Raw genomic sequence first — 15,919 nt, forward strand, 5'->3', positions numbered from 1 at the left:
ATATATTTTATACATATTTTTTAGTTTTTTAACTATAAATTTAATTTTTCTATTCAAAATTTTTTGTTTCCTAAAATAAGAAACATAAAAATTTAAAATTTAAAAAATAATAATAAATTAAATAAATTTATGACAAATGATAAAATAATTTATGAGATAAGATATGCAATTCCATCTTTTATTCAATTTCATGATATATTCCATTACCAAGCATAAAATCAATTATAATATTAATATATCTTCTAGCTCATATGATATATATTTTCATTGAATTCAGGATTTCATTTTCATTTTGGTTATGTTTGTTTTCCTTTTCATGCAATAGAAGTGTTTAAAATTTTCACGAAAAATTCCAACAAAAAATGGTAAATTTTTGTTTTGGAACCGTGGCCTGCCAATGATGACCCAAACCCTGTTTAACGATTTTCTCTTTGACCAAACACAGCTTTTTCTCTCAATCTAGCGGTCCTGATTTTTGCCATGTGCGTTTCAAAGGAAGAAGTGCGGCCCAAAGGACCTAACAGTTATCTTCACTGCAAAGCGACGACGTTTCGTGTGGTTTTCACTTTTCGCCACAAGAAAACTCAGAAACGAACTCCCACAGACATCGATCATTCCGCATACCCGCCAATTCACACCTTCGCTCTCTGCATTCTCTCTCTAAATATCTCTCTCTCTCTCTGGCTGCTTTCTTTCTCTAGAAATGTCGACCTGCGTCTGCTGCTCTACACCTGCAATTTTGGGCAAATCCAAAGAAGGAGTTTCAAACGGCGTCGTATTGAAGCCTCCTGGTTCTATTTCGTCTTCGAGATCCATGAATTCTAGGGTTTTTGGTGTTCGAGCTTCAATGGTGGATTCCTACGAGAGCTCATCCAATTTCGCTAAACGCATGGAACAAGCTTGGTTGATCTCTCAGGTACTAGGTTTATTGTTTTTCTTATGGTTTTCTCCTTGTGTTTGGTTTTGTGATTCTTAGGGTTTTGGTGCATGGGAAAGTTTGGCCAGAATTTCTTTTCCTGGAATTTGTTTGCTCTTTGATTTGTATTAAATTTGATTGATTCATCGGTTGATTGGTCTGAATTTGTGAGAATGATTGGTTTTTCCCCAAATATTCCCTGGAGCTTTGTTTATTTTTTTAGCTTATCAAAAGCATTAATATTGCTTGAAGAACAAAGAAGGGGCGGAAGAAAAAGACACTTGTATTTGCTAATGTTCTCCAGCACTATATTTTGGATCAAATTTTTTACATTTCTTATATCCGAAAATTGTATGTTAATTCCAATGTGGCTAAAAAAGAATAAGTGAATTCAACCACCTTGATGTCTAGGAAGCACTTCTGTACCTCCAAAATGCTGTCCTAGATTATGTTGGTAGCTGTCATACATTAATAATGGTTATGGTAATAATAAAAGGAGGAAAATTTTACTTCCAAGGTAGAAAAATTGATGTCTTGCTTCCAGAATTAGAAAGCCACGTGTAGAGTGATTATCACATCCAACTTTATGGTCCCTTTTTATTCCTTTTTGCTTTTACAATCAGAATAAGTATTTTTGAAATGTTAACTAAACTTTGCTTTAGTTATTTGTTAATTTTTTTTTTCAATCACATGTTAGTTTTCCTTTTGTATAATTAGGATTAACCTTGATCTAAATTTCTATTTTGAAATGGAATTAATGAGGGTATTATGGTGTTCTACTATTCTTCTGTTTTCAAGATGTAATTGTCTCAATTTCTATATGGTTGGGGTATATGTGGAAGATAGTAGACTGTAGTAGTGAACTTTGGTCATTATTTTTTTTTATAACCGAGTAACCTTGCATGGCCAAACCCTTAGGTCTCTCCATGGGACCCAAACCTTGGGGTGTATGTGGGAGATAGTAGTGAACTTTGGTCATTATTTTTTTTTTTATAACCGAGAAACCTTTCATGGCCAAGCCCTTAAGACTCTCCATAGGGATCCAAACCTCAGAGTGCTAATGGTGTCTGCAAAAACCAACACTGGGTAAATTAGGATATCATTAGTGGCAAGATTTGAACCTAGGACTATGTGCCTCTTATTAAGACCTCACCTCCCAACATTCACCCTGACCAACTGGGCTACCTTAACAAACAGTGAATTTTGGTCATTATAGAATATTTTTGGTGAATAGACTGAACTGTAAGCTCTCAATCCTCTTTTTTCTCGTCTCTCATTTTCTTCTCTCCTCTTTGTTGTCAACCCTGCCTCCCCAAGAAAGGCAGTACACTTATGCATGGGGACCCCACCCTTAGCTATTTTTGGCGGTCATGAAAGCCCTCAGCTGCTTGTTTTAAGGGCAGCTCAAAGGGTTTTAGCAATGGTTTCAATGTGGGGGTAGAGGGAGAGTGGTTATAGAGGTCTCTCATCTCCTCTTTGCAGATAACATTCTTATCTTTTCTGGTGCAAATGTGGACCAGCTAGTCCAGTTAAGGTGGGTGCTTCTATGTTTTGAATTGGTTTCTGGTTTGAAAGTTGATCTGTAGCAGAGCAAGCTTGTTCCACCCGGCGATGCTTTGGGTTGATGCTTTGGGCTGTAGGGTGGGAGATTCCCCATGTCCCATATAGGCCTTCCCTTGGGAGCCCTGTTCAAATCTCGAGCTGTTTGGAATGTGGTGGATGATCATTTCAATAGGAGATTGGCCTCTTGGAAAAAGCAATATCTCTCTCCATCTTGCTAATCTATTATATGTCATGGTTTGTCATTCCAAAGACAGTGAAGTATCAATTGGAGAAACTCCAAGGAAACTTCTTTTGAGTGGAAAAGTCCTCAAAATGCATCTTGTGAAGTGGGACATAGTCTATAAGGTTAAGAATCTGGGTGGGCTTGGTTTAAGAAGGCTTGAAAAGTTTCAACAAGGCCCTTCTTAACAAATGGGTGTGGAGTTTTTCTGTGGAGGACACTTGTCTAAGAAAGAATGTTGTAGTTGGCGAGTTTGGGTGAGTGATGATATGGATGGTGTTCAAAAGGAGTTGGAGAGCCTTGTTGAGTAGGATTTTGGTGTGGTCTTGTTCAGAGTTGTTTGCTAGCCTAGGGTTGAATTAGAAGCCCAGTGATGAAGCCTCAGTTGCAACTGTAAAGGGCATTTTGTCAGATCATTAGTTCAAATTTGAAGAAATTCAGCCAGATTGATGAGTGAATGATATGGAACCTTGTATTTATTCCTGCTGCAGGACCAGGACTGCAGCTAAGGATATCAAGCTTTTGGGTGTCAGAGATCAATGATGGGCACATCCTATTCATGTCTCCATCCTTGATAGTGATCGTGTTTTGTGGAAACACTAGACTAGTGTGAGCCAGAGAGAGGAAGTTTACCTCTCTTGTTTTGAAGTGCTAGGGGCAGAAAACTTTTGATTTTATGGTCTTTCAATGAAGAGATTTTTTTGAGGGTTTTCTCACTATTGAAGAAAGTTTGAAGGGCTTTATACCCTGACATGGTTTATTTAGTTGATGAATTATATATCCAATTGTCTGCTAGTTCTCCTCTTGTGCTGTCCATTATTGGACTAGTTATGTGCTGTCCATTATTGGAAACACATTATTAATTTAGTGTATATTTTTCACATTCAATGAGATCCCAAGCCACACATAACTTTTTTCTATGATTGAGCTACTTAGTAAGCTGAAATGGGTTATGAAAATAGTCATTCATATTGTTAGGTTACAATATTATGATTTGAAATGAGTTGCAATAATGTGATATGAAAAAACAGACCATTGGACAACTTCTTATAATAATATTATCTAAGCCTTTTGGTCTACAATATTCAATTATATGCTTTTTGGTTTTAACCCAAATTGACAAAAAAAGTTGATTTTTGTCATAAAACTGAATCAAAGCAAACCTAAACAAAAAAACCTACTTAGATCAGTTATCATTATTTAATCAAACTGAACCAAACCAATGAGTTTCCTCTTTAAGTTCAATTAGTTCAGTTCTTAATGCATAAAAACTGATTAGATCAGTTTGGTTTGATTTTAATATTCAAAACCAAATTGAATGAACTATGCACTCATAGATACAAACATTTACAGTACCCCAAAAATTGGTGCTTGGATACTGTTTTACTAGAATTGGCTGCATTTGAGCTGGTGAATGCTATTTGTCACTGGTTTTTCTTCACGCCTTTGCTTTTGTTCTCCCTTTTTCTATGCCAGATGAATGAAGTGTTGCTAGGTCATCTAGGTGATAAAGTTGGCTATTGAAGAAAAATGAAGTATATCACTATTCTACAAGCCTCATAGCAAATTTTTAAAGACTCCATATTTATGATACAATTACTTACCATTTTTATCTTTTTTTTTTTTTTTTTTTTGGTCTTTTCATAGTTTAATCACCCAAATGTTTGTGATGCATGCAGCAACCGAGGCCAGTTTCTTGTACTTCCTGTGAAACAAAGGGTCATGTTGAATGCAAATGGTGTGGAGGCACAGGCTTCTTTATTCTTGGTAATAACATGCTCTGCCAAGTCCCTTCCCGGAACACTAGTTGTGTTATTTGTGCTGGAAAGGTAGATTTAAACTCAACTTATCCCAGTATATACACTTTTAATCTTGTATTATGTAATTTTCTATGCTCATTATGAATTTCCCAGGGGTCAACCTGCTGTTCTGATTGCAAAGGAACTGGCTTTCGTGCTATGTGGCTGGGAGAGCCTCCTGTATCCAAGTAGTGACCATTGCCATAAGGATACTAAGGCCATAAGAAAACTTACAAAGCTACAGCCATTGATGTTCTTTTTCCTGATTTCAGTCGTGAAGTTCACATCACACGACTTGACAACTTGTATTGTTTCTGTATTTAAACAAATCATACCTTGAGACCATCAAAGGTTAGAATATAGAAGAATATACCATTGTTTCAACAATTTTTTTTACTCTACGTTTCGCGGTGTTGCCATTTAAGCCCTTGAGAATTGGCTCATCTTTAGTGCCCAAGCACACCAAGGCAATCATCTCCTATTCCTGATATGAATTGGTCAGACTCCCAGCACCCATTTGGAAGTAAATGTCTCCCTTATTTTTCCCGAAGAGGGGAGGCGGGTGATTTTGGGGTGTGTTCATTTTTTCTTTCCTATTTTTACATCATTTCAACATAGCTTATATTTTTTATTTTATTTTAGTTTTTTGCCACTATATCCATACATTAAGCAGTACTAAGTGCAATGATACATTTCCATTCCGGTTGGCTTGCTTTTTTTCTTTTTTTCTTTTTTGGGTTGTGTGTGATATTTTAGTATTTATGAGATATACTGGTGGAGAATTTGAATAGCACAAAATAAACAAAGGCAACTCGTTCTTTATACAACGATTAGGCTTTCATGTGTGTGGCTGCCAAATGCCAAGGCCTTTCTACTTGCAAGGCTTAAGAGATACAGACAACACGCAAGATGTATATTGAACATTGAACATCTTAGTAGTAGAAGCATATCCTAGGCAAGTTTTTAACCAAATATTGGGTGTCTCCAAGCTCGCTTGTTAATGCTTTCACTTGCCAACTGGAAGATGGTAATCACGCACAGTAATCATATAGGATGGGAAGGCCGACCTGTATGACCATGTTAGCCCTCAAAGTTGTCGGTTCAGTTGCTTTGAACTATCGCTGAGAAGAGCATCTTGTTAATATCCTCAGACTCTGATTCGTGGGTCACATCCCCTGCATCATTCACACAAGATTTGCTCTTTCAACCTTTTCATTTCTAGAAGATTATTTATTTATTTTTTATAGGAAACGACAAAGGTATATATTGATAAAAAGGAAGTACAAGAGAAGGATGAGAAATTCTCCCACCAAAGAAAAACAAAACTACAAGGAATCAAATACAAAAAAATGCAAAGTAAAAACATGCAAACTCTCTAGGTTAGACCAACCCATTGGAATTACACACCTTGCATTTCTAGAAGATTATAACAAAAGCAAAAGATAAAACCCCATGCTTTGGCTGTGTATCTCATCTGGTAAATTAGTAGTATCTTCTATTTGCCATTATGAAAGTATTCCAAAACAATGTGTATGTATATTTAAATTTATTGTCAAGCTAAAAGCATGAAATATTCAATTTCTAAGTACATTAACAATATCTGGCAGTTCTTAGGTTTCTGAATTCAACAACAAATAAAATTTCCTTCATTTTTTATTACTCCAGAACCCATTTATGTAAATAAATTCATACATTACACACTGCTAAATTAAACTACACACCAGCAAGGTCCTGAAAGCCTTACCTGTTCTTGATCTGACTTGATTGGTCCACTCATCAATGATCTGCAAGACAAGCATCAAAAGGGTGAACACTTTTTTTTTTTTTTTGATAAGTATCAAAAGGGTGAACACTTTCTACTATGCCATGTGCGTATGTGTGTGCGTGTAAGGATGGACAAAGACCAAGTGAAAGAAAATGTGTTAAAGAGTCCTTATAATGGAGATTATGAAGAAAATAAGAAAATATAACCAGGCTAGGTTCTGTAGGCTTTACAAGCAAAGGAAAAGCTACCCAGGAAGACACTTATGACTGGGTGCTTAGTTATAGGCAAAGCCTTCAATTTTGGTTGCTTGCTGGCAAGTGGTGCAAATTCTTTAGACACCACCTGGAAAATACACAACCTTCTGATAATGCTAATTGAGTGAAAAGATATTGATAATGAAAATATTAAATTTGATAACTTAATGTCTGCTTAGATACACTTCCTATTTTTTGTTTTTAAAATAAAAAAAGTAATAAATTACATTTAAAAAGTATAACCTCTTGCATAAAGAGTATTTTCCTTATGTCTTTTAAAATTACCTTCAAAAATTTAAAATTTGAGGTTGTAAAAATGTTTTGATAGCTCAATTTTTTTTAAAACAGTTTTTAAAACCATGACTCTTTGGTGTAAGTTTTTAAGAGTTTTTTTATATCTTATATAAAAGTTACAACTATTTTCTAATTTTAAAAACAGAAAACAAGAAATGTAGTCAAACAAACATTGGTATTTGATAAGATGCTTCATCATTTAGACAACTTAATAAAGCACAAAGGTTGAAAATGAATAAATATAAACTTACCTAGATAATTAGAGGAGAGAATAATGAATCAATATACATAACAGGGGTTCCAACCATTGTATATGCAAAACAGGTATTGCTTGAATGCCTTTATTTGCATTATTGAGTGTTCTGTTTTCCTCCTAATTAGAGTTTAGCTAATTTTTATACATGACCTCCCAAGTATGTTGGGAATGGAATCCACCCATTGATATTGAGGCATAATAAAATTACCTGGTTAAAGTTGGCATATGCAGGATCATCAGAATCACTGGCAAGGGGAATGCCCATAGGTGCTTGCATCCGTTGCAGTAAACTTCTGTTTCCAACCAAAGTAGTCCTGGCCTTATCAATCAAATCCTACGAGGGAAATCAATAGATAATATTATCTTCCAACTGTAGGATTTCTCAATTATCTCTCCTTTACTATTTTGGTCATGGGTGGAGGAGCATTGTCAGTTGAGTAAGTTCTAAGCCAAATAAAAAACACCAACATCAATACAAATCAACTGTGGCTGTCATATCTCAGTTCTCCGACACATTTCTAAGCACAGCATTATCAGAACTGACCAGGCTTTATGGCTTGCAACTGCTACCAGTTCTATAGTCTGACCTCAAACAAATCAAACTGCCAATGCCTGATAAGGTCACAGGGAATGAATAAACTAGCCTCCATATAAAAAATAGTTAATTGCATCAATAACCACTATAAAGGGCTCTCTCAAAAAGTAAAGATGTCTAAACAAGTGGTTTTTCAAAGTTCATAAATCTCTTTCATGCAATTTTAATGAAGATTATAATCGACAGGCTAAATACTGCAATTTCTAGACAGCTCTAATCAACCATACTATTGCCACCAGCTTAGTCTTGGGTATCATTGGATGCTGTTACATAACAAGCAAAAAGTACGAGTCCAGGAAGGGTCTGGTTTGTGATATAAACCCCATATTCCAATTTAAGAAAATTTGGCACTTGTTTCAGCCACTTTGTTTATATCATCAGGTCTTAGTCACTATTGTACATATGGCCAACAGTTTTTGTGGATCCTTTAGCACTTGCTGTATATGCCCTATGTACCTTAGTGGCTGTTTTTTGGAGCTTGTTAATATAATATTATTATTGCCTTCGAAAGGAAAAAACATTCCCTATAAAATCCTGGCGAGTAAAGCCAGAAGCTCCATTTTTTTAATTATATTTTATATTTTTTATTTTTTATATTTTACTTTATTGATCCAACATTATCTATCATTGTGCATGGCAGGTTGACTGGGTTTCAAGAGATAAATTTCACATCCTAATTCCTATTTGCCTGTTCAGAGTCAGCTAAAACTTTAACTCAATAGTCAACGAATATTAGTAATCTTGGTTCCTTTTTCAGAATAAATTGCAAATACTTATGAGATTTTGGCCCTTGGAACATAATCCAGTTAATAATACTGAAAAAATAATTTGATATATAATTCAAATCATCTTTATATTACTTTTCATGATGTTTCCCTTGGATTAAAAAGTACTTTCTAGGTAACCTGTTCTTATCAACACCATTTAGAAAGCACATCCAGCTCAATATTCTTTCGGGGATATCAATTGTAAGCCTACCAGTAATTTATTTGACTGTATTTACTAGCATATATTTGTGAAGACAAATAGCTATTTCAAAAGAAAAGCCTAAATGAATGCTTCGTAGAAATGGAAATGGCTTGATCTTAGCAATGATGCTTTCACTGACTAACCTCTGAGCGTGGTAGTGCTCCATTCTATTTCCATCTACTATTTCTTTCATTTTTTCTCAAGCAACAAAATAAGAAATTTCAGAATTTGGTACCTTTTCCCTGCCAAATTTACTCTCCAGTGAAAGAGAGAGCATAATAGTGCATACCTGTTTTGCAGCAAGTAGCTCCTGGCATTGTTCCTTCAAGGAGCAGAGATCCTCCTGTAGTTTCTTTATGCGAGAAACTAGGATCATAGGATTTGCCTACAAACCAAAAGACCATTAAAAAAACACATCTCCTAAATTATACTAATCCTCTGTTTGGTTTCTGAGAAAAAATGCAGGTAAAGAAAACAAAGTATCTTCACAACTTTCTTCCCTTGATGCTCCCTTTGGTTGGTGAGAAAATGTGGTAAAACAGAAACAACTTAAATCGGATAAAAATAAATAAATAAACTCAAGACGACAAAAGAAACATCATCAGAGTAGAAGATTTTAAAGATTCAATTCTGTTTTCATTTGCTTTCCTCTATTTTCTCAAAAACGAGGGAAAAAAACATTAAATTCGGTGAGTCTTTTCGCATTTCGGAAGCCAAAAAGAGGATGAAAACCACAAAAGGGAGAAAAAATGCGAGAAATTGGAGAGCTAACATTGTGAGGATAAATCTGTTGGAACTCTTTCTCGAGGCGGTGTTGAACCAGCGTGAGATCGTGGTTCGCCTTGGTGAAGAGGTTTAGCAGACCGTCCATAGCTTCATGATGCTGTTGATTCTTCATTCTCTGCAACTCCACTTTCTCGCTCTAGACTGTCCACTTTCTAGGGTTATTTTGGAGGGAGAATCTCAATCAAAAGGAGATGACAATCATAAGTCATAGCATCGACTTCGAAACGGTGCGTTTTATGGCCAGGACACCGCAGATCTAAAACGGTGTCGTATTATGGGCTTCGAGGATGTGATTTAGAAGTTTTGGACCAAAATATGAAAATACTATTATTTAAAATAAAAAATAATTTAAAAAAATGTAAATATAAATCATACAAGTGCTAAATATACCAACTCTAATAATTATTTTTAAATATTTTAATTTCATAAATTAAAAATTTTAGTTATAAAATTTTAATTTAAGCCCGACCCGGCCCATTTACATTGCCATTCCCTTCCGGCTTCCCCTTTGGTGAAGTGCCCAAGCTCTGAGATCAACGGAGGGAGAAGAAGAAACCAGACACCACCATGAACGCCCCTGATCGTTACGAGCGATTCGTCGTCCCTGAAGGCACAAAGAAGTATATTGTATTCTCTCTCCTCTCTCAAAAACTCTCTCTGTATGTGTATTCATCCTTGAATGATTGGCAGGGTTTCATACGAACGAGACACGAAAATCATAAATGCAGCTTCCTTCACAGTAGAGAGGGAAGACCACACTATCGGAAACATTCTTCGCATGTACTGGTTTAAAATCTATTTCATCTACAATTTATTTTTTCTTTCTTGAAAATGTTTCACCCGATTTTTATAAATACTCGTATTTGCAGGCAGCTTCACAGAGACGAGAATGTCCTCTTCGCTGGTTACAAGCTTCCGCACCCTCTTCAGTACAAAATCATTATTAGGGTTTGTACTTCCCCTCCACTTTTTGTTTCCCCCTCGGGAAAATGGACCATTTTCCGTTGAAATGAAACGAGGGGAGCTTAGAAAAAGATCAGTTTTCGTTGCGAATAGATTCTTTTGATCGAGTTGATTGGAAATACACTGCGAATTTTTCTGTAGATTTTGCAGGTCATTAAACCATAGTGGTTATCTAATTCATCATAGGTCTAGGGTTTATCAAAACCCTAAACAATTATCTTGTAATTAGGAGTTCTTCTAGCTGGGAATTAGATCAAATACCCTTTGCATTGATTGAATGCTCAACTGCTCATGTGGTCCATAACCCAATTTGGTCTTTGAGAAAGAATAAAAAATAGAATTATTTACACCTCATATAGTTTGATACCAGCCCTATTAATTTGGTTGTTTCTGTTGATTTATTGTTTTGATTGTTCTTACAGATCTAATTTACATTCATGCTGTTGGGTGCTCTATTGAATTGCATCATTTCATTAGAAATAAAAGAGGATTCGAATATATTGTCAGGTTGATCCCGTTTATCTGATTAAGTGCTGAAGGAAATCAGCTCTGTTTCATGACTTTAGTGTTTACTTTTAATCAAGTATAATTTCTGATTCGGATGTTAGAACTTCTCAGGAGTTGATCTTTGGGGCAGTTGAGATATTAAGTAGGGCCAATGGGGCAGTGGGCTTAAATCCTTTTTATTGATGTTAACATGACATGCTAATGACATATGTTACGGGGATGAACTTCATTTTAGTGAAACCTATTGTTTTTATTTTCTTAATTCAGAATATTTACATTTGCATGTTTTTTCTTTTAAGTCTCTGGTTTCTGTAGTTGGTGAACTAAATCAGAGTGAGGCATATTCAGAATCCTTTTAAAGTTCTGGTGCTCCTGGTTTTGAACAATTTGGTGGTGTTTTTCAGATTCACACTACCAGTCAGTCTTCACCAATGCAGGCTTATAATCAAGCTATCAATGATCTAGACAAGGAACTTGACTATCTGAAGAATGCATTTGAGGTGTGACATCTTCTCCCAATTTACTTTTTGCCTTTTTTCCTTTAGCAACTTTCTTGGCTGGACTTTTATTCCTTGAGAATTTAGGTTGCTATCTGAAGAAAATACAACAGTTGCTCTCTGGATATTGTATTCTCCTCGAGTTGTCTTCCTGGTTTGTGCATGTGTGTGCTTATCAGGGCTTTTTATCTGGGTTTGCTTTGGATGAATAGTTCTTTTTCCTAGATTTTGCTTAAAGATAGATCATCCTTCAAGTTTGTTTTTTGGTACATTTCAAACTCTCCAACACATCGCTCTTTGGTTTCTTGCTGTCAAAACAATTATTCAGTGAAAAGACCCCTCCTTCATTAGCCGGGTTGCCTTTTATTAATTTTTTTTTTCTTTAAGCACGTCTTCCTTTTATAATATCTAAAGAGAATGCAGTTCTACCTATGATGTAATTTTGAAAATGTATTTTTTAAAATTACGTCACCTTCACTGTCATGGTTAAGTCAGTGATATTTCTGAAAGCTTGAAAAATGTCTTATGATGTTTCTTCTTTGGTGAAGAAACATATCTATAAAATGTGGCTCCAAGCGGCCTTATAATTAGCATTTGAGGTTGGATATATTGTTGAGCAAACGAATGATGTGTAGAAGTAAAAATATTTTAATGGTTTACTAGGAGAGTAATATTGGAATTAAAGGTGGAAATAGAGTTTTAAATCCCTTTGAAGAAAAGGCTTCAGCTTTAGTTAATGTTAAAGTTGGCATCTATTGTATTTCACATTCTCACTTTATCATTTGAACTTTGGCTGAGAAGGAAAAGGGTTGTCATGAATAATGACCTTGGTCTTAAATTTGTTCTGTTTGTTCACTAGCCTCACTTGATTGCAGAACTTCAATTGTACTTCTTATTGAAGTCTTCATCCTAAACTTCAACAATAATTCTATTCAACGTTACCTTTTTTCATACCAAGAGAGGTTCCCTACATTCAAAATAATGTTGAAGAAGGCTCAGGTATAAGGTGAAACATTAAGATCCCTGACATAGTGACCTGCTTGTCATCCCAGTGGAGAAGGATCTTCTTGTGGCTTCATTTCATTGACCTATAGGGCATAATTTGTGTCTTTGGCTAGGTCTTCTGAGGGAATGCATGGATAGTAGTGTGTTATTTATGCCTTTTCTTGCTCTCTGAGGTCCTCCATTTAATGTCTGGAAATTGAGTTTTGACTAATTAGGAAGTTGTAAGTTTGTAAAGGAAATGCCATCCTTTCTGATTTTATCTACTGTTAGGCAGTTTCTTCTAAAAGAATTCTGTTGCCTTTCAGGTTGGTTAATGGGAACCTACCTTAATCGTCATTATATTTATGGATCACTTTAACATCTATAAACCCAAGTGAGAATGAAAGTAGGGGGACTGGACACTATTTGCATGTTTCTCCTGCTTTTGAGGTTGATGTGTTTTTCCATCCAATTGAGTGGGTTGGCTTGTTTGTTTTAGTAGTTCTGCTGTTAGTCTGCAATCATGATTTAAATGGGAAATAGAAAGCAAATGCTGCAGTCAAGTGAGTGGTTTGAATCATCGAGTCAATTTTGTAAATTGTAATCTTTCTATCATAGAACCTAAAAGTTGGGTGACAGAGCTTAGAAGATGGTGATTTGAACCTTTGATTCCAAAGCTGGACCAACTCATTCGTCAATAAACAAACTCTGTATACATACTGAGGAGAAACGACTCGGTCACTCTGGCTTCTTTTTATCCTCAAAAACATAAAAGGTCTTCATGCTTATATATCTTTTTTTTCTTTAATCGTCTTTGGTAGGTTGAGCTGGCGAAGCATTCTAGGGAATACTAATTTGCTTTCAAGGAAGCTGTCCTAGTTTCTACAAGTGCTCAGATGGTGAGTCCTCATGGAAACCTAAAGGGATTGCTTTAATTCTGTTGCTTGTATTTAGGCAACTTCTTTGTAAGATGTTTTGTCAGAGCGTTAATGAAGTTCCCATTCTGGATTTGTTTCCTAAGAACCCATGCAACTCTATTTGTCAGTGAAAATGAAATTTATGCTTAACAATACTATTAGGTTTATATTGACAAATTGATACCCGCTATGGAATGTATATGATAGTGTGCTGCTTGTTCATGTCTTCCTGGCAGGATTTGTTGCCATGTATCATATCATTATAGCTCTTAAATTCACTTTTCCAATATTTTTTTAAGGTTAATATATTTAATAAAATAAATAAAAGATCATTGTCAGAAATTATGGCTTACTCCACTTGGTGAAGAAAAGGTGACAGACCGTTTGTCCCGTGATTTAGAAAAGGTTTTTTTTTTTTTTTTCTAAAAATCTATAATGTTGTTTGGCTATTTTTCTTTAGAAACAATTTTTAAAAAATTGAACTGAAATAACGAAAAAATTTAGAGAAAAAGAAGTTTTAACCAATTTTTAAAAATAAGAAGGATAACATGGAAAAATAAATATAAAAACTATAAAAAGTAAATGAAATATAATACAATATCTTCTTCTTTCATTCACTCTTCGTCATTCAATGTCAATATAGAGAAAATTTTTAAATATAATTTTATTTTGAAATATACTTATTTTTCTAAATTTTCTTCAACTTCTTTAAATCTTTTTATTACGCAAATAGATTTCAAATCAAACGAATCTAAATTCATTTTGAATGATTTAACTAGTTTTTTCTTTATATATAAACATATTTTAGTATTATATATCACTCTCATATATTAAAAAAATAAATATTGAAATTAATTTCTATTGTTATTTCACATAGGAAGTTTCTTGTGTGGTAAACAACTAGAGTATAAAGTGTTCTAAAATCTCACCCCTAGAACAAGATATTAAATATAAAAACCATGTCTTTATACAACCCAAAATTCCATTTCAATGATAAGAGTTCAAAAAATTATTAATTATTTACCTATTTTTGTATGGTTTGATATATAAAATATTAATTTTTCAATAATATGTAAATACTAAAATATTATCTATATGTTTATTTCTATAGCTTCAAACAATAAAATATTTTTATATAATTACAAAAAAATGTAAAAATAATTGTTGCATAGTTTTAGACTATAAAATATTTTTTCTTACAACTTCTAGTTATATAAAATTTATAAAGATGTAACTTTGATATCTTATGGTTATTATAATAATTTTGTTCTATATTATAATTAACAATTTTTATATATCCTCTTAATAGTATAAAAAATATTAATTTTCTCATTTTCATGACTTCTGATTATGAGTAATAATAATTATATAGCTTCTAACTGCATATAATATGAGTTCATAATATAATATTTTAAAATATATTTTGGCTATTTGAATTTTTAGCATGCTTTTAGGCAATAAAATGTTTTTCTTATAACTTGTAGTTACATAAATTTTATAAAGATATGACTTTTATATCTTCTAGCCGTTATAATAATTTTGTTATTTATTATAATTAACAGTTTTTATATATCCTCTTGATAGTACAAAGAATTGTGTTTTAGCCTCTGATGAGCTGAAAATTGGCCCTTAGTGCTCATAATCCAACCATTTAAGGATAATATCTTTCACTTAAATTTCCATGCTTCTATCTAGGTCTTATGCTTAAATGGTCATATTATAAGGACTAAGGGTCGATTTTCAGTCCATCTGGATCTAAAGCACGATTCTCCCTAATAAATAGCTTTTAGCTACATATAATATAAATTTATAATAAAATATTTTCAAATAGCTTTTGGATATATGAGTTTTAGCATTTATTAAATTATTAACCTTTCTACATAATTTTAGATTATAAATTAATCAAAATTGGAGTGATATTACAATGACATAAATCAATTAATAATTATTTTGTAATATAACTTTCAATTATACAACAAAATTAGAAAATTGTTCGTGTAGCTTTTAGTTATATAGTCGTTAATTGACAATTTTGTTTTATATAGGTTCCTGTTCTACAAAAGAATTAAAAATTGTGTATATAGCTTTGGGTTATTACAAAATTAAAATATCAATAATTACAAGTCTCTAACTTGATTATATAAAACATGACATATATAACTTTTGATTTTTCATAACTTATGGTTTTGAATGCTAATAATAATTACATAACCTCGGGCTATACATAAACATAACCTCGGACTATACATAAACATGATATTTTTCATATAATTTATGATCATATGACGTTTAAAATTTAGTTTCTAACAATGAATAAGTGCAATATTTTTCGTATAACTTTTAACGGTATGACTTTTAACTTTTACTTTACATAACTTTAGGCTATAGATAATTAAAATTTAAGTAATCAATAACATGAGGAAATACAAATTATAAGGATTACATATAAAAAAAAAATCATATTATTACACACCATCTTGTATTATTCAATGTAGAAGTCTTGAAAAAAAATTGAATGATATTTCAAGCTTCTGGGTAAAGCATCGTGCTGAATGTAATGACAAAAAATTATGTTGCATGTTTATTTAATCTCGAACAAATGCAAATCAAATGAAAAAATATTTAAGATTTTTT

General features: G+C 33.4%; 3 protein-coding genes across 3 annotated transcripts; 2 read left to right on the forward strand and 1 right to left on the reverse strand.

Annotated features, from left to right (window-relative positions):
• Positions 1–562: 562 nt before the first annotated feature.
• On the forward strand, positions 563–5,074 carry LOC117913163 (protein PHOTOSYSTEM I ASSEMBLY 2, chloroplastic). Its single transcript, XM_034828107.1, has 3 exons — positions 563–916; positions 4,379–4,528; positions 4,613–5,074. The coding sequence occupies exons 1-3, from the start codon at positions 704–706 to the stop codon at positions 4,688–4,690; spliced, it is 441 nt and encodes a 146-aa protein (XP_034683998.1). The 5' UTR covers positions 563–703; the 3' UTR covers positions 4,691–5,074.
• Positions 5,075–5,270: 196 nt separating this feature from the next.
• On the reverse strand, positions 5,271–9,618 carry LOC117913162. Its single transcript, XM_034828106.1, has 5 exons — positions 9,404–9,618; positions 8,921–9,016; positions 7,276–7,401; positions 6,243–6,282; positions 5,271–5,673 (listed from the first exon to the last, which is right to left on the reverse strand). The coding sequence occupies exons 1-5, from the start codon at positions 9,527–9,529 to the stop codon at positions 5,600–5,602; spliced, it is 462 nt and encodes a 153-aa protein (XP_034683997.1). The 5' UTR covers positions 9,530–9,618; the 3' UTR covers positions 5,271–5,599.
• A 282-nt stretch (positions 9,619–9,900) lies between these two features.
• On the forward strand, positions 9,901–13,462 carry LOC117912139 (DNA-directed RNA polymerases II, IV and V subunit 11). The gene is made up of 5 exons (XM_034826625.1): positions 9,901–10,037; positions 10,108–10,197; positions 10,287–10,365; positions 11,292–11,387; positions 13,190–13,462. Exons 1-5 carry the CDS (start codon positions 9,985–9,987, stop codon positions 13,220–13,222), a joined length of 351 nt encoding a protein of 116 aa, XP_034682516.1. The 5' UTR covers positions 9,901–9,984; the 3' UTR covers positions 13,223–13,462.
• Positions 13,463–15,919: the final 2,457 nt, after the last annotated feature.

The sequence above is a fragment of the Vitis riparia genome, chromosome 4 (assembly GCF_004353265.1).
Source record: "Vitis riparia cultivar Riparia Gloire de Montpellier isolate 1030 chromosome 4, EGFV_Vit.rip_1.0, whole genome shotgun sequence".
In the NCBI taxonomy this organism is placed as follows: Eukaryota; Viridiplantae; Streptophyta; class Magnoliopsida; order Vitales; family Vitaceae; genus Vitis; species Vitis riparia.